Raw genomic sequence first — 14,333 nt, 5'->3', positions numbered from 1 at the left:
TTACTGGCATGTGTTTCTAATTTTGTTCCAAATTTGTTTCAATATAAGTTTATTTAAGTCACCTGCTGCCAGTATTTGTTTGAATAACTCTGAAAATAGTCTGAACCTATTTTACAGCAGAAGGTGGTTTATTTGTTCTGTTTATGTATGTGTGTGTGTGTGTGTGTGTGTGTTCAGAGGGGAATCTGGTGCAGGAAAGACAGAGAACACAAAAAAAGTGATCCAGTATCTGGCACATGTGGCATCCTCACACAAGTCTGGCACTCTGGGACGGCCCAAAGACAGCGCCCCACAGGTGAGGACAGGGAACTGGCGGAAGACTTGAAAAAGCAACTATTTCTGCATTCTACTTTTCTAAAACAAGTCAGCACATGCTTACCCTTCTATTTTATTTATTTATTCATTTATTTTTGCTGCTGTCTCTAGTTCTTTAATAACTTTTCTGTTACGGGGCTCAACAATAAGGATACGTAATACAAAATGCAAGAACAATTACAATAATGATAATAATAAAAAAAATCTGCGGATCCGGTTGGGGCAGTACTTCATGTTTGTACTTGCCTTGCAAGTATTTTCACTGGGAAAAAAGCAGAAAAAAGTCAGCACATCAAAGCTCCAAAAATAAATGAAAAATTGAATATAATACTCACACAGGTTACGTTTCGAGCACACAGGCTCTTCGTCAGACAAAAAACCTGCTTTTTTTTCTGCTTTTTATCAATATTTTTTTGGTCGAGCACCCATCTTTGAGCATATTTTTGCTGGCGATGTGCATGCTTTTGTCCTGATTTTGCTGAATATTTTCACTGGAACCATAACCAAAAATTATTACAATTATTTTTAGCGATGTATTTATTTATTGTTTTATTAAAACTGCCAAAATTATACTGTTTTATTGCAGTAGCCGATAACCTACCAGTAATATTAGAATCTAAACTAAATCAGATATTAAAAATCTAAACTACTTTGTCGAAAACAAAAATAATATAAAAATTATATTTATACATATATATATATATATATATATATATATATATATTTTTTTTTTCACTCATTCACACTGCCCATGGGCCATCCTTATTGTTAACTCTTGAATTATAAAGCTGTAAATGTTGGTGTCTCTGTGTGCTATATACATATAAACCCCAAAAAATCCTTTCATTTGCATCTTTTCTCTAATATTTCAATTTTCGCTCTTCTCGGTTGCTCTCCTCTCCCTGTCTCCTCTCTTTCCTGGGTCCTGCTGTTTCTTTCTGCTCTTCTTTTCTTTTCTCTTTGTCCTCTGCTCTGTGCTGAAGATGGATGGTACGCGCTCTCTGGGTCGTGGCAGTAGTGCTGTGAACAGGGTGAGTCGGGGCTTTTCTCTTCATGACTGGCACATCCGGCTGACAAGAAGGAGTTCAAACTGCAGTTCTAATTCACGTCCTGCCACTTTAACCTCATAATGTGTGATATCATATGTCTAATAATTAATGTTTTTTTTTTTTTTTTACCATGTTTTTATGTTTTTGCTCATCAATATGTTCTTTTTTTGTCCCCTGTTTGTCCTGTGCACTCGTTCAACCACCCCATCTCTCTCTTTTTTTGTGGACTCTAACAGACTATGCAGTATGTGAGTATGGTTGTGTTCTAATGCTTCCACTCTGGGCCTGTAGGGGGCGCTGTATACATATTAAAGCTTTGCTATGGTATTTTTTTGACCTATATAGACCATACTATTCTGTATGGGTGAGAGCAAAACCTCAGAGCTTAGCCTGTACATGGAATTTTTTTTTTTTTTTTTCGGCTTAAGGCTTTTGCTGAGCTGCAAAGTTTTGAGTTTGCAATTTCAGCTATGTGTGTGTGTGTGTGTGTGCGTGTGTTTCTGAGTTTGCTTTAATTTGAGGTCAAAATGTAATGGAAATTGTTTCCAGACATTACCTAATTCTAAATGTGGTTTATTTTTTATAAATAAAATGTACAGCTTATTTTAGGGTTTGCTTAGGACAGTGGTTCTCAGTTTTTTTTTTTTTTTACGAAATTTATATAATTTTTATTTATTCATTTATCAGATGCTACATTTAAAAATAAAATATTTAAGTTACATTTACATTTTTAAAAATATATAAATTTATATATATATATATATATACATGTAAATATTTCTTAAATATATACATGTATGTGTGTGTATTTATATATACATAAGAAATATACACAGTACACACACATATTATGTAAACACAAACTTTTATTTTGGATGCGATTAATCGTTTGACAGGACTACTTAATAATAAAAACATTTTTAAAAATTTCTATAATTAAAATAAAACATTTTAATGACAGAAAATAGCTTTTAAAATATCTAAAAAAATATATATATGAATTGTTCACTCAAATAATAAACTAAACTATGCACAAATTTATTTTTAAACAGTAATAGGGTGTGAGACCTAGTTTGCCACTCATGATTCCTTACAATACATCTGCGCTCCTTTAGGAGGTGCGTTTTTGCTTTGAAAACCAGTTAATGTTTAGGTTATGATTAGTCTGTAGGAATCTGACAATAATAGAAGTCTGTGGTAAGTCTCAATTTAGTGAAGTGAATGCATATGTTTTTGAGAAAGAGTGTGATTGTTTGGCTGCAATCATATGGTGATGCTGGGCTGATGCTGGGCTTTTAGCTGTAATGTTGGTAATATTCCTGCACTGACATGCTGTTCTTTCTGTCCTGTGTCTAGGGTGAGCTGGAGAGACAGTTACTGCAAGCGAACCCCATCCTTGAGGCCTTCGGCAATGCCAAAACGGTCAAAAACGACAACTCTTCCAGATTTGTAAGCCCTAAAACAGCACATCTAACCATCATCATAGAGTTATATCTTAATCACATGCTTTGATCTGGTCTGACATGTATTTTTTTGTTTGTTTTAAGGGCAAATTCATCAGGATCAATTTTGATGTTGCTGGATATATTGTTGGTGCTAATATTGAGACCTGTATCCTTCATACATCCATCACAAATCACCAATAATTCTTTTAAGTAAAGCTCTAGTATCTTTGTTTGCAAATAATACTGATAAGTGACATTCATATATTTGGGCCACTTTATCTACCTCATTCAATAAATTATATAACGTACAGTAAACAAAGTGTGTATTGGTGTATTTTTCATTAACCCGCATTGTATCAGATCTGCTGGAGAAGTCTCGAGCTATTAGGCAGGCTAAAGACGAGCGAACCTTCCATATCTTCTACCAGCTCCTCTCTGGAGCTTCTGAGGCCATGAGAAGTCAGTAGACCACACAAACACACACATGCGCACTGCTACACAAAATAGAGGTTCTCTCTAATGGAAACATTATCATTGTTTATTTCTGTAGAGGAGCTTCTGCTAGGCAGCGCGGATCAATACCGCTTCCTCTGCGGGGGATCACTTCCTGTTCCGGGTCAGAGTGATTCAGAAAACTTCACTCAGACAATGGATTCAGTGACCATCATGGGCTTCACCCAGGAAGAATCCACATGTAAGGGAGAAAAGGGTCTCAAATAGATCTAGAAGGAAAACTCCACAAGAGTTCATAAAAAATGTAAAAGAAGATTTTCTGATCACTCTCTCTCTTTTCAGCTATGTTAAAGGTGATCTCTGCAGTGCTGCAGTTTGGGAACATCACGTTTCACAAAGAGAAGAACACAGATCAGGCCTCAATGCCGGATGACACAGCAGCGCAGAAGCTCTGCCACCTGCTGGGCATCAGTGTACTGGAGTTCAGTCGAGCCATTCTCACTCCCCGCATCAAAGTGGGCCGCGAGTATGTCCAGAAGGCCCAGACCAAGCAGCAGGTGTGTACATGTAGTGCTTTGAAATACTACAGATGTACTTTGCAGACTGACTTCATTTAAATATTCACACATTAAATATTCCAGTGTTTTTAAACTTAGGTGTCAAAGCATCAAGCAATAAATCGCAGCTTTTGTCTGAACCATCCGTTAACAGTGTTGCATATCAAAACATTTGGACAGGGCCGTAACCACCATAGACATTGAGGGGGACAAGCCCCTAGCCCCCGCCAATAATTAGAAATGGCCAAATTGTCCCCTTGAATATTTGAAATTCTTGCACTACTCTGCTGCACAACACGTAGTGTTGTTAGTCATAACAAAAAAGGTTTAAAAGTTTCATTTTTAGTCTGGTCTGCCTCAGCAGTCTAACAGTGCTCGTCAATCAAATCAAAGTAGTCGGGGTTTACTGTTCACAGAAGCAGAGCATGAATTCCAGCGTGAAGTGTCAGTTTAACGTTGAAATGAGATAAGACGTAAATAGCAAAACATTTAATACGTTTTATGATAGAAATGGTAAACAACCGACAGTAACATCCAGTGATGCAAACTTACTTGACTTTTTACTTAAATATGGGCATTTTGAATTGAAAATAGACATGATTCATGTAATTCCTAACTGAGTGTGATGAGACCAGAAACGTTTTGTTTTCTACATATTAGGCATACAAATAAAAGTGCATGTGTGCATATTTTAAATGCAAATATTATTTGCAAATAGTTCAAAATGATTTTTTCTCAACTAGAATTAGACCTAGAATTTCCTTCACTATTCTATTTCTTTATGCTTTATAAAAAAATTAGTTCCCCCCAATGTTCAAGACATGGTTACGGCCTTGCGTTTTGATAGTCGCAGCTCCCCCTACAGTGAAATCCACATAACTGTATTTTAAAATAAACATATAAAAATGTACTCTTTACCTTTATTAATACGCCTTATTAATTTTAATTACCTTAATTAAAATTGTCTTCACAATTCTCATCAAAATGTACACTACTATTCAAAACTATGGGTTCAGTAAGATTTCCCTTAAAAAAAGTAAAAAAAAAAAAAAAAAAGAATACTATTTTAGTATTAAAAGTGCATTAAAAGATCAAAAATGACAGTAAAGACCTTTATAATGTTACAAAAGATTTCTATTTCAAATAAATGCTGTTCTTTTGAACTTTCTGTTCATCAAAGAATACTAAAAAAAAAGGTTTCCACAATAAATTAAGCAGCATAACTGTTTTCAACATTGCTAATAATAATAAATGTTTCTTGAGCAGCAAATGAGCATATTATAATGATTTCTGAAGGATCATGTGACACTGAAGACTGGAGTAATGATGCTGAAAATTCAGCTTTGACATCACAGGAATGTATTTCATTTTAATATATATGTAAGTTATATCAGTTATTCAGCTGAAAATTCAGCTTTGACATCACAGGAATGTATTTCATTTTAATATATATGTAAGTTATATCAGTTATTCAGCTGAAAATTCAGCTTTGACATCACAGGAATACATTTCATTTTAATATATATGTAAGTTATATCAGTTATTTTAAATTGTAATAATATTCTCACAATATTACTGTTCTTACTTCATTTTTAATCAAATAAATGCAGCCTTGAGAGACTTTTTTCAAAAACATTAAAACCTTTTACTGAGCACAAACTTTTGAACGGTAGTGTAATTACAGTACCTGCTCCACATGTGAAACTACTTTTTTTACAATCCATTCAATTCCAGATGGATGAAGTCCCTACCTTTTTTCTCTTTAAAAACCCTTTTCCACTCTGAAACATGCCACATTGCACAAGGAGAATGAGTTGGAAACAATGTTTCATGCTCAGTTAGTATGTCCTGATTGTCTGTCATTTTGTCACTTAATGCAACATTTCATCAAGTGAGGACAAATAAAATGACTTGAATTTTGCTTCACTGATGCTGTTGGACAGAAACATTAATTTTTCTGTTTTCCACTTTGGTGGGCTTGTTCAGGCTGATTTTGCGATAGAGGCTTTAGCGAAGGCCACATATGAACGTCTGTTCCGCTGGCTAGTGCATCGGATCAACAGAGCCCTGGACCGCAGGCAGCGTCAGGGAGCCTCGTTCATCGGGATCCTGGATATTGCTGGATTTGAGATCTTCCAGGTGAGCCAGATCCAAAGGTTTTAAAGGTGATGTATGCAGTTTCTGCAACACTAGTGGCAGAATTACAAAAATAAAACATATTTTTAAACAACCTTGCAAATACCCTTAGACTCATTATACCCTTTTGTGCGTTGAGCCTCCCCCAACTCAAACATCACAAATAAAACTCTCACGGGTGCTTGTGAAGCCACATCTCTATAGGTGAAAGTAGTTTACTTTCAATAAAAGTTCCAACATATTACTAACACTCTGTCTAGAACATGTTCATGAGCTGTTTAATCTTTGAAGGTATAAATGCATTGAATTTTGACTTGCACTTCTGTAACCGAAGCTGAATGTCTTTGTAACGCGCCATGCTAAACACACTCTGGCTCCGCCTGGTACTGTAGCCGTGCCCCAAACTCATGCTATTGGTTGAGCTGGAAAGAGATTGACAGATCTGAGCAGACCCCTTTGATGGTGCCTGGGAAGTCCGTTAAAGTCTGTTAATTATTGTCTGTAATTATTCAACTGATGAATAATATTCTCTATGTCTCTCTCTCAACAGCTGAACTCATTCGAGCAGTTATGTATCAACTACACTAATGAGAAACTGCAGCAGCTGTTTAATCACACCATGTTTGTACTGGAGCAAGAGGAGTATCAGCGAGAGGGCATCGAGTGGAACTTCATCGACTTCGGTCTGGATCTTCAGCCCTGTATCGACCTCATTGAGAGACCGGTCAGTATGTGTGTGTAGATCTTAATTCCATACAACCTGATTTGACATTCAATGTCTTGATAGTGTTTCTGATTGGTTTGCTCCATAGGCCCATCCTCCTGGCGTGCTGGCATTGTTGGATGAGGAGTGTTGGTTCCCGAGGGCAACTGATCGCTCATTTGTGGACAAACTGTCAGCTGAGCAGGGTTCACACTCAAAGTTCATGCGGCCGCGGCAGCTTAAAGAAGAGGCCGACTTCTCCATTATACATTATGCTGGCAAGGTCAGAATTTTTTTGCCACCCTAGGCTCTCCATTTTTCCTTTTTCTAGTCAACATTGACATTGAGGTTTTAGATCAAAATATAGTACAGAGACTGCCCTCTTAAAAGTACACAATGACTTAATGCTTGCTGCCGATTCGGGAAAGGGTGCCATTCTGATTCTTCTCGACCTTACAGCAGCATTTGACATGATTGATCATGATATCCTTTTAAATCGACTAAGTCAATGGGTTGGCATTCGGGGAAATGCTCTTAAATGGTTTTGTTCTTATTTAAAGGATAGAACCTCTGTAGTCCAGTTGGGTAATTACGTTTCTGATTTTGCAGCTTATTTTTGTGGGGTTCCTCAGGGATCAATTTTGGGGCCCATTTTATTTTCTTTATATATGCTTCCGCTTGGTTTTATCTGTCGGAAATACAATGTTGAAATACAACGGAAATACAACTTTATCTTCCACTGAATGCAGGTGATCGTGATGAGTTAGGTGAACTGATGACTTGCTATCACGAGATTAAGTCATGGTTGGCACAGAATTTTTTACAGTTAAATGAGGCTAAAACCGAATGCCTCACATTTGGCTCTATTACACCGTCCTCACATATGCTACCCGGCTTAGTTCCTACTGCCTCAAATCGGCATAAACAAGTAAGAAACCTGGGAGTGGTCTTCGATTCGGAGTTTAAATTTAATAAGCAAGTGAACTCTTTGGTAAAGGCAGGATATTTTCAGTTAAGAAATACTGCAAAAATAAAACATTTTTTGTCATTTGACGATTTGAAGCTTGTTATACATGCACTTATTTGATCAAGATTGGATTATTGTAATTCATTGTATTTGGGGATTCCAGCTGCTCTATTGAATCATCTTCAACTATTACAAAACGCAGCAATTAGATTGCTGACTTGGACCAAGAAACAGGTTAGTGTTTCTCCAATGCTAGCCTTGTTGCACTGGCTGCCGGTTAATTTTAGAGTTCATTTCATGGTTTTATTGTATGTTTTTAAAGCCTTACACGGTCTAGCTCATGAATATATTTCAGACATGTTTATACAAGTTTATACCACGACTTGGCCATTGAGGTAATCTCAAAATTTTTTATTAAAGGTCCCTAAATCCCACCTAAAGTCCTTGTCAGTGGCGGCACCTGGCCTCTGGAATGACCTGCCACTGGAAATTAGATGTTGTGCATCATTAGGTCATCATTAAAACACTTCTAAGAGGGCATTTACTTGCCCAGGCAATTGTTGTTAGCTAGTTGGTGCATATCTGATGGTTTTGTGTAAATGTCATGTTTGTTCTTATTTTCTTTTTGCTTTAGTTTTGGTTATTTATTTGATGTGATGTTTTAATGGAAAGCACTTTGGTCAACTTGTGTTGCTTTTAAATGTGCTATACAAATAAATAAACAAACAGAAATAGAAACAGAACATGAAGTCAAAATGGACCCTTTTTACTTTCTTACTCTGTCAGGTGGACTATAAGGCAGATGAGTGGCTGGTGAAGAACATGGATCCTTTAAACGATAATGTGGCATCTCTCCTGCATCAGTCATCTGACCCCTTCATCTCTGAGCTCTGGAGGGAGGGTGAGGGGAAGCGTGTTTTTGTATGTGTGTGTGTGTGTGTGTGTGTGTGTGTGGTAAATCATTGTTACACTGGAGAAGGTTTTTTGCACTGGTAGGTGCTTAATAGACACTATGCTGTAATTAAAATACTTTCTCTAAATTTTAGGTTCAGAAAAAAATAAATAAATTAGTAAATATAATAACATTAATTAATAAAAAGAATTATTAATGATGATATTATTAATATTCATATTAATTATCATTATTTTTTAGAAGCAGATTATTTATTATTATTATTATTATTATTAACATCAATTAAAAATTAATTAATTGTTTGATACAATTACAAACTGGTACAAACAATACGGTAAAACAGATTGATTACAGCCTTAAAGTTTTCAGTATAATTGAAGGGATGATATATAATTGTTATTTATTAATAAATGTTTAAAGAAAACTAACTAATAATAATAATTTCCCAAAGGTTCAGGTTCAGAAGCAGGAAAACAAACAAATTAATAATAATAATAATAATAATTGTTTGTTTAAATAAATATAATAGCAAATAAATAGTATTAAAAGCAACAGCAACAATACATTTATTAATTGCTTGATACAATTAGAAACTGGTACAATCAATAAAAATGGTCAAACTGCTTAATTACAACCTCAATGTTTCTAGTTTAATCAAAGTGATGATATACAATTGTGTTATTTACTAATAAATGTTTAATAATGCAATGTTAATAAATATTTTTTTATTTGATTACTAATATTTAACACTGCAATCTACTATGGACTAACCTCTTCTCTTCTCTTCTCTTCTCTTCTCTTCTCTTCTCTTCTCTTCTCTTCTCTTCTCTTCTCTTCTCTTCTCTTCTCTTCTCTTCTCTCAGATATTCAAACTCTTCCTCGTGTGTACTTTTTTGACTCTTATGCCACACTGCAAACCAATGGCTCTGACAGCAGTAGGTTTTTCTGCCCTTCCATTTTTAACCTCTCCATTGGTTCATCTAACTATGACTTGCCCTTCACTCATGTCTCTCATCTCTCTTTCATTGCATCAGATTGTGATGTGATTTGTGGGTTGCTGTTTGTTTTTTTTCTGTAGTTTAGTAGAATGTGTAGTTTGTTTTCATGGGCTGCTATAGAGCTCATTCTAGCTTAGTTTGGTTTAACAGTAGATGGTTGTGATCTGCTTGCCTGTAGTTTATTCTTCATAAAGCATCTTTCTTAAAGTGCTTGTAATGTAGAAATGAACATAGAATTCCTTTCTGTTTGGAAAGTTTTAAATGTCTCAGAAGAAGAACACATTCATATTAAGACTTCTACCTGAACAGAAAAAAAAAAAATCTTTTTGTATGGTTTTACAGTAATAGTACTGATATAGAGCAATAGTGCTTTCTGAACATGCCATAAACATGTTCTTTTTAGATAATAACATCCCTGTTTTGTGCATGTCAGTGGAGAGGATTGTGGGTCTGGACCAGGTGTCGTCCAGTGAGAACAGTGGACCGGTGAATTTTGGGGCCGCTGGGCTCAAGACAAAGAAGGGCATGTTTCGTACGGTGGGGCAACTCTACAAAGAGTCCCTCACTAAACTGATGGCCACCCTCCGCAACACCAACCCCAACTTCCTGCGCTGCATCATCCCCAACCATGAGAAAAGGGTAAGAATAAAAAGAGAAATTGAAAAATTACCATGGTACTTCTCTTTTCTTAGCATCTCTCTCTTCTTAACGTATCTGTAAAGTGCCTCTATTATGCTATTTTAAAGTTTCCTAATGATCTTTTGGAGGTCTCCTATAATAGGTTTACATGCATCCAAGCTCAAAAAACACTTTAATTTTCTCATAATATACATTGCAGCATCAGCTCTTTTCTCACAGTGTCTGAAACAATTAGATCAAGTATTCGGTCTCTCTAAACTCCTTTCTGTGAGCCTGCTCTGCTCTGATTGGCCAGATGGCCCAGTCTGTTGTGATTGGTCTACTGCTTACAGCACATGCTGGAAACAAAACACTGCCACATCTGAATTTCAGCTCCGGAGGCTTCCTCTGCACTTGTATACACAGTTTTACCATATCAATTTGAGCCTCATCCTTTGGAAGTGCATGCAAAGTGGATTTGTTTTTGCAGCACAGAAAACAGCGTCTTCTCGACGTGTCGACAACACATACCAAACTCTTTTTTATTTATTTTTTTATGTAAATCATGATTATTTTTTATTTTTTTATTTTTTTATTTTTATTGTAATATCGTTCAAGTATTTATTTATTTATTTTTTTTAAATATTGGGACATCCCTAACTTTTTGTTCTTTAAACAATCACAGGCAGGGAAGTTGAGTCATCATTTGGTTCTGGATCAGCTGAGGTGTAATGGGGTGCTGGAGGGGATCAGGATCTGTAGACAGGGCTTCCCGAACCGCGTCCCATTCCAGGAGTTCAGACAGAGGTGTGTGTGTGGAAAAAATAATTGCTTACAGTAATACTTTTACACTTTATGTGTAGCTTCCATAAATGACAATTCTTGTCTTTTCTTATTTATCTGTCTGTCTCTATTTCTGTTCGTGTATCTCTCAGGTATGAGATCTTGACTCCAAATGCTATTCCTCGAACCTTTATGGATGGCAAACAGGCGTGTGAGCTCATGGTAAGTGATGTCACTCAAACCTAAATCAAAGAGTTCATACTATTGATTTGATAGAGGATATTATAAAACGGTTAGTTCCTGTCCTTGATTCTGATTGGTCAATAGCTGTGTCTTATTCACGATAAAACACGGCCGCTTCACCCAACAGTTCTGTGTATCACTACACTACACCCTTAGCAACCACTCTTAGCAACGTAAACTGTTTGTTCTCAATTGATTTTGTTCATTGAAGCTTACTGTATTATGTAGAAGAGTATTGTGAGAAAGAGATCGAGTGAGCGAGTTTATTACCTGCATTCAGATTTAGCATTTTCTTTCAGGCAGTCCTATGTTCATAATAAAAAAATCTGTTTAAAGGTCCGCTGTATTATCTTGTCCTTTTAACAGTTAAGGGGTTTTCCCGTAACTGACAGCGCTAGTCAAAGCATTTGTCGCGTCTTGTTCCGTGTTCACAACAATTCAGTCTTTTCAATGTAAAAGTCTTCGCTACTGACTGACACACTCATAAAGACAGTCTTTGCCGCCATCTAATGGCGTTATAATGTAACTTCTGTTGCTGTTCACGGTCAGGGACTATTTTTTTCCGGCGGAAGGAAGGCTTTAGTGAAAGTTTACTTCATGAATGTTGCATTGAATCATATTTTTGGCTTTAATATTTGTATTGTGTGGTAACCGTTTTATAAAAGCAATAAGGCACTCGGGGCTAGTGCTATATTGTGAATAAGTCACGGCTGAAGGGCGTTGTTAGACACGACGCGAATGTGAACAGCACAGATGCTTTAGGATCAATAACTGAGTGGGGAAGGTCAATGGTGTTCTAATGTTTTATTCAGATCTCTGATTAGTATTCTACAGGTTGTTGATTATTATGTATTGTTACTCTATCTATAGATCAGTGCTTTGGAGCTGGACAAGAATCTTTTCCGGGTAGGACAGAGTAAGGTGTTCTTCCGGGCTGGAGTCCTGGGTCATCTGGAGGAAGAACGAGACTTGAAGATCACTGACACCATCATCCGCTTCCAAAGCGCAGCCCGTGGATACCTCGCCAGGAGGTAAATGTCTGCGTGTGTGTATATGTGTGAGTCATAGACTGGTGGTGTGTAATATGTGTGCATGTAAGTTTTAACTGACCTGTGTTCTTTCAGGGCGTTCCATAAGAAGCAGCAGCAGCTCAGTGCTCTGCGTGTGATGCAGAGGAACTGTGCAGCATACCTGAAGCTCAGAAACTGGCAGTGGTGGAGACTCTTCACCAAGGTAACAGAGAAACGTTACACAACATGTTATGTAAAGTAAAAAATGAAGTAGGCCTAATAATGAATTTTAAAGGGCTTAAATGTAGAATATATGCAGAAACCCTTGTTATTAGCGACACCAGTGGCTGTTAAGTGAACTGCAGCCAGCAACTTATTGCACACATAACGTACAAGAGTCTAAACATGATTCACTAACAAAATAAACACACAACAAAAATGACAGCGGCGAGAAAACAGCAGTTAAGAAAACATCTGATCATAGCGATGTGGATATGTTTGACACAGCTCTGCACTGACATCTTGTTATGATAGTTCTGTTATGATAGTTTGATTATGAAGTATATTTGAGACTATAGACTAAATAGATCTGGCTATGTGAGACTATTGCTTGAATATATCCCTTTTCTTTGCATAATAAAACATTGACATTACAGTACGGACTAGCTCTCTTGGCATTATTCTGAACATTGTATAAGCATTCATTTCATGTGTCATTGAACAGAAGAGAGGCTTTCAGGAGCGTGCGTAAACATCACATCCTTTTGATTTTCCTGACAAAAACGTCCCGAGTCCTTCACATAAAAATCAGTCTACAGGCTTTCATTGACAACCTAGGCTGTCGGGGAAGGTCTCTTTTTCAAGTTTTGTTACAAGCTGTTTACACATTTGCCATAAAAAAGCGATTAATACATGAAAATCTTTACATATAGCCCCTTCAAGGTAATGATTGTATTTAAAATGTAGCTAAAGCTAACATGTAAACACAAAGAGTATAGAATTTTTGTATCAATATATAAAGTAATGAAGTGGTAGTATGTTTCTCTCTCTTACTACGTTCAAACGTTTGGGGTTGATAAGATTTTTAAAAATGTTTTTGAAAGAAGTCTCTCATGCTCACCAAGGCTGCATTTATTTAATCAAAACAGTGAAACAGTAATATTGTGAAATATTACTACAATTTAAAATTGTTGTTTAACTGTTTTCTATTCTAATATATTTTAAAACTTAATTTATTCCTGTGATGGTAACGCTGAATTTTCAGCATCATTACTCCAGTCTTCAGTTTCACATGAGGCTTCAAAAATCATTCTAATATGCTGATATTATCTGAAAACAATTGTGCTGCTTAATATTTTTGTGGAAACCGTGATACATTTTTATTCAGGATTCTTTGATTAATACAAAGTAAAAAAAAACAGCATTTTTTTGGAACAATTTTACAGCCACTGTTGATCAATTTAATGTGTCCTAGTTAAATAAAAATATTAATAAAACAATTATACTCATACTGACCCCAAACCTTTGAATGGTAGTATATTTAAGCAATAACCTAAATAATATGCTTTATCTGGTAACATATAAATTAATCAGTTTTGTCAAGTTACTATTATTTTTATATAAATTATTATATTGTTAGTAGTAAATTAATAATTTAAAATAGCACAGGTATGCCACTTTTGCCACTTTTTACAGTGCAATAGAAGTATGAGAGGTTAATTTTTGGGTTAATTTGCTTTGTGACCTTTGACCTCTCCTCCAGGTGAAGCCCTTGCTGCAGGTGACCCGTCAAGATGAAGAGATTCAAGCTCGGGAAGCACAGCTTCAGAAAGCCAAAGACAAGCTGAGTAAACTAGAGCTTGACTTTTCTGAACTGGACAAAAAAAACCAACAGGTGACTTTATTTCCTTGTTTCATTTCATTTCCTTTTTTTGTTGTTGTTGTACATGTTGGTAAACCAAAATAAGAAAATTTATTCGTTTAATTTCCACATTCACATACCTGGGGGAGGGGGTATTATAATAATAACGTGACTTATTCGTGTTTCTTTATATATATTTTTTATTATTATTACAAATTCTATTACATAAATACTCCGCTGCACAATTGTGCCGTTGTGATTTAACGTGCTGAGTAACGTCAT

General features: G+C 35.9%; 1 protein-coding gene across 7 annotated transcripts in view; it reads left to right on the top strand.

Moving 5' to 3' along the window:
• The window catches only part of myh14 (myosin, heavy chain 14, non-muscle), a 46,622-nt gene that overhangs the window by 14,011 nt on the left and 18,278 nt on the right, over window positions 1–14,333 (top strand). For 4 of the 7 annotated variants that reach the window (XM_051865673.1, XM_051865671.1, XM_051865670.1 and 1 more), the window contains exons 6-23: window positions 178–295; window positions 1,299–1,346; window positions 2,721–2,813; window positions 2,912–2,975; window positions 3,170–3,268; window positions 3,360–3,503; window positions 3,605–3,819; window positions 5,806–5,958; window positions 6,506–6,679; window positions 6,768–6,941; window positions 8,412–8,526; window positions 9,402–9,473; window positions 9,970–10,175; window positions 10,840–10,961; window positions 11,090–11,159; window positions 12,051–12,211; window positions 12,305–12,413; window positions 13,953–14,084. In XM_051865673.1, coding sequence (XP_051721633.1) covers window positions 178–295; window positions 1,299–1,346; window positions 2,721–2,813; window positions 2,912–2,975; window positions 3,170–3,268; window positions 3,360–3,503; window positions 3,605–3,819; window positions 5,806–5,958; window positions 6,506–6,679; window positions 6,768–6,941; window positions 8,412–8,526; window positions 9,402–9,473; window positions 9,970–10,175; window positions 10,840–10,961; window positions 11,090–11,159; window positions 12,051–12,211; window positions 12,305–12,413; window positions 13,953–14,084 — 2,269 coding nt within the window. Of the gene's footprint in view, window positions 1–177; window positions 296–1,298; window positions 1,347–1,600; window positions 1,613–2,720; window positions 2,814–2,911; window positions 2,976–3,169; window positions 3,269–3,359; window positions 3,504–3,604; window positions 3,820–5,805; window positions 5,959–6,505; window positions 6,680–6,767; window positions 6,942–8,411; window positions 8,527–9,401; window positions 9,474–9,969; window positions 10,176–10,839; window positions 10,962–11,089; window positions 11,160–12,050; window positions 12,212–12,304; window positions 12,414–13,952; window positions 14,085–14,333 lie in introns of all 7 variants that reach the window. The other 3 variants (XM_051865675.1, XM_051865674.1, XM_051865672.1) reach the window with 2 other exon arrangements.

This window comes from Ctenopharyngodon idella, chromosome 16 (genome assembly GCF_019924925.1).
Source record: "Ctenopharyngodon idella isolate HZGC_01 chromosome 16, HZGC01, whole genome shotgun sequence".
NCBI classification, from domain to species: Eukaryota; Metazoa; Chordata; class Actinopteri; order Cypriniformes; family Xenocyprididae; genus Ctenopharyngodon; species Ctenopharyngodon idella.
The sequence above is the reverse complement of the archived record's forward strand: the minus strand, read 5'-3'. Positions and strand labels throughout refer to the sequence as shown.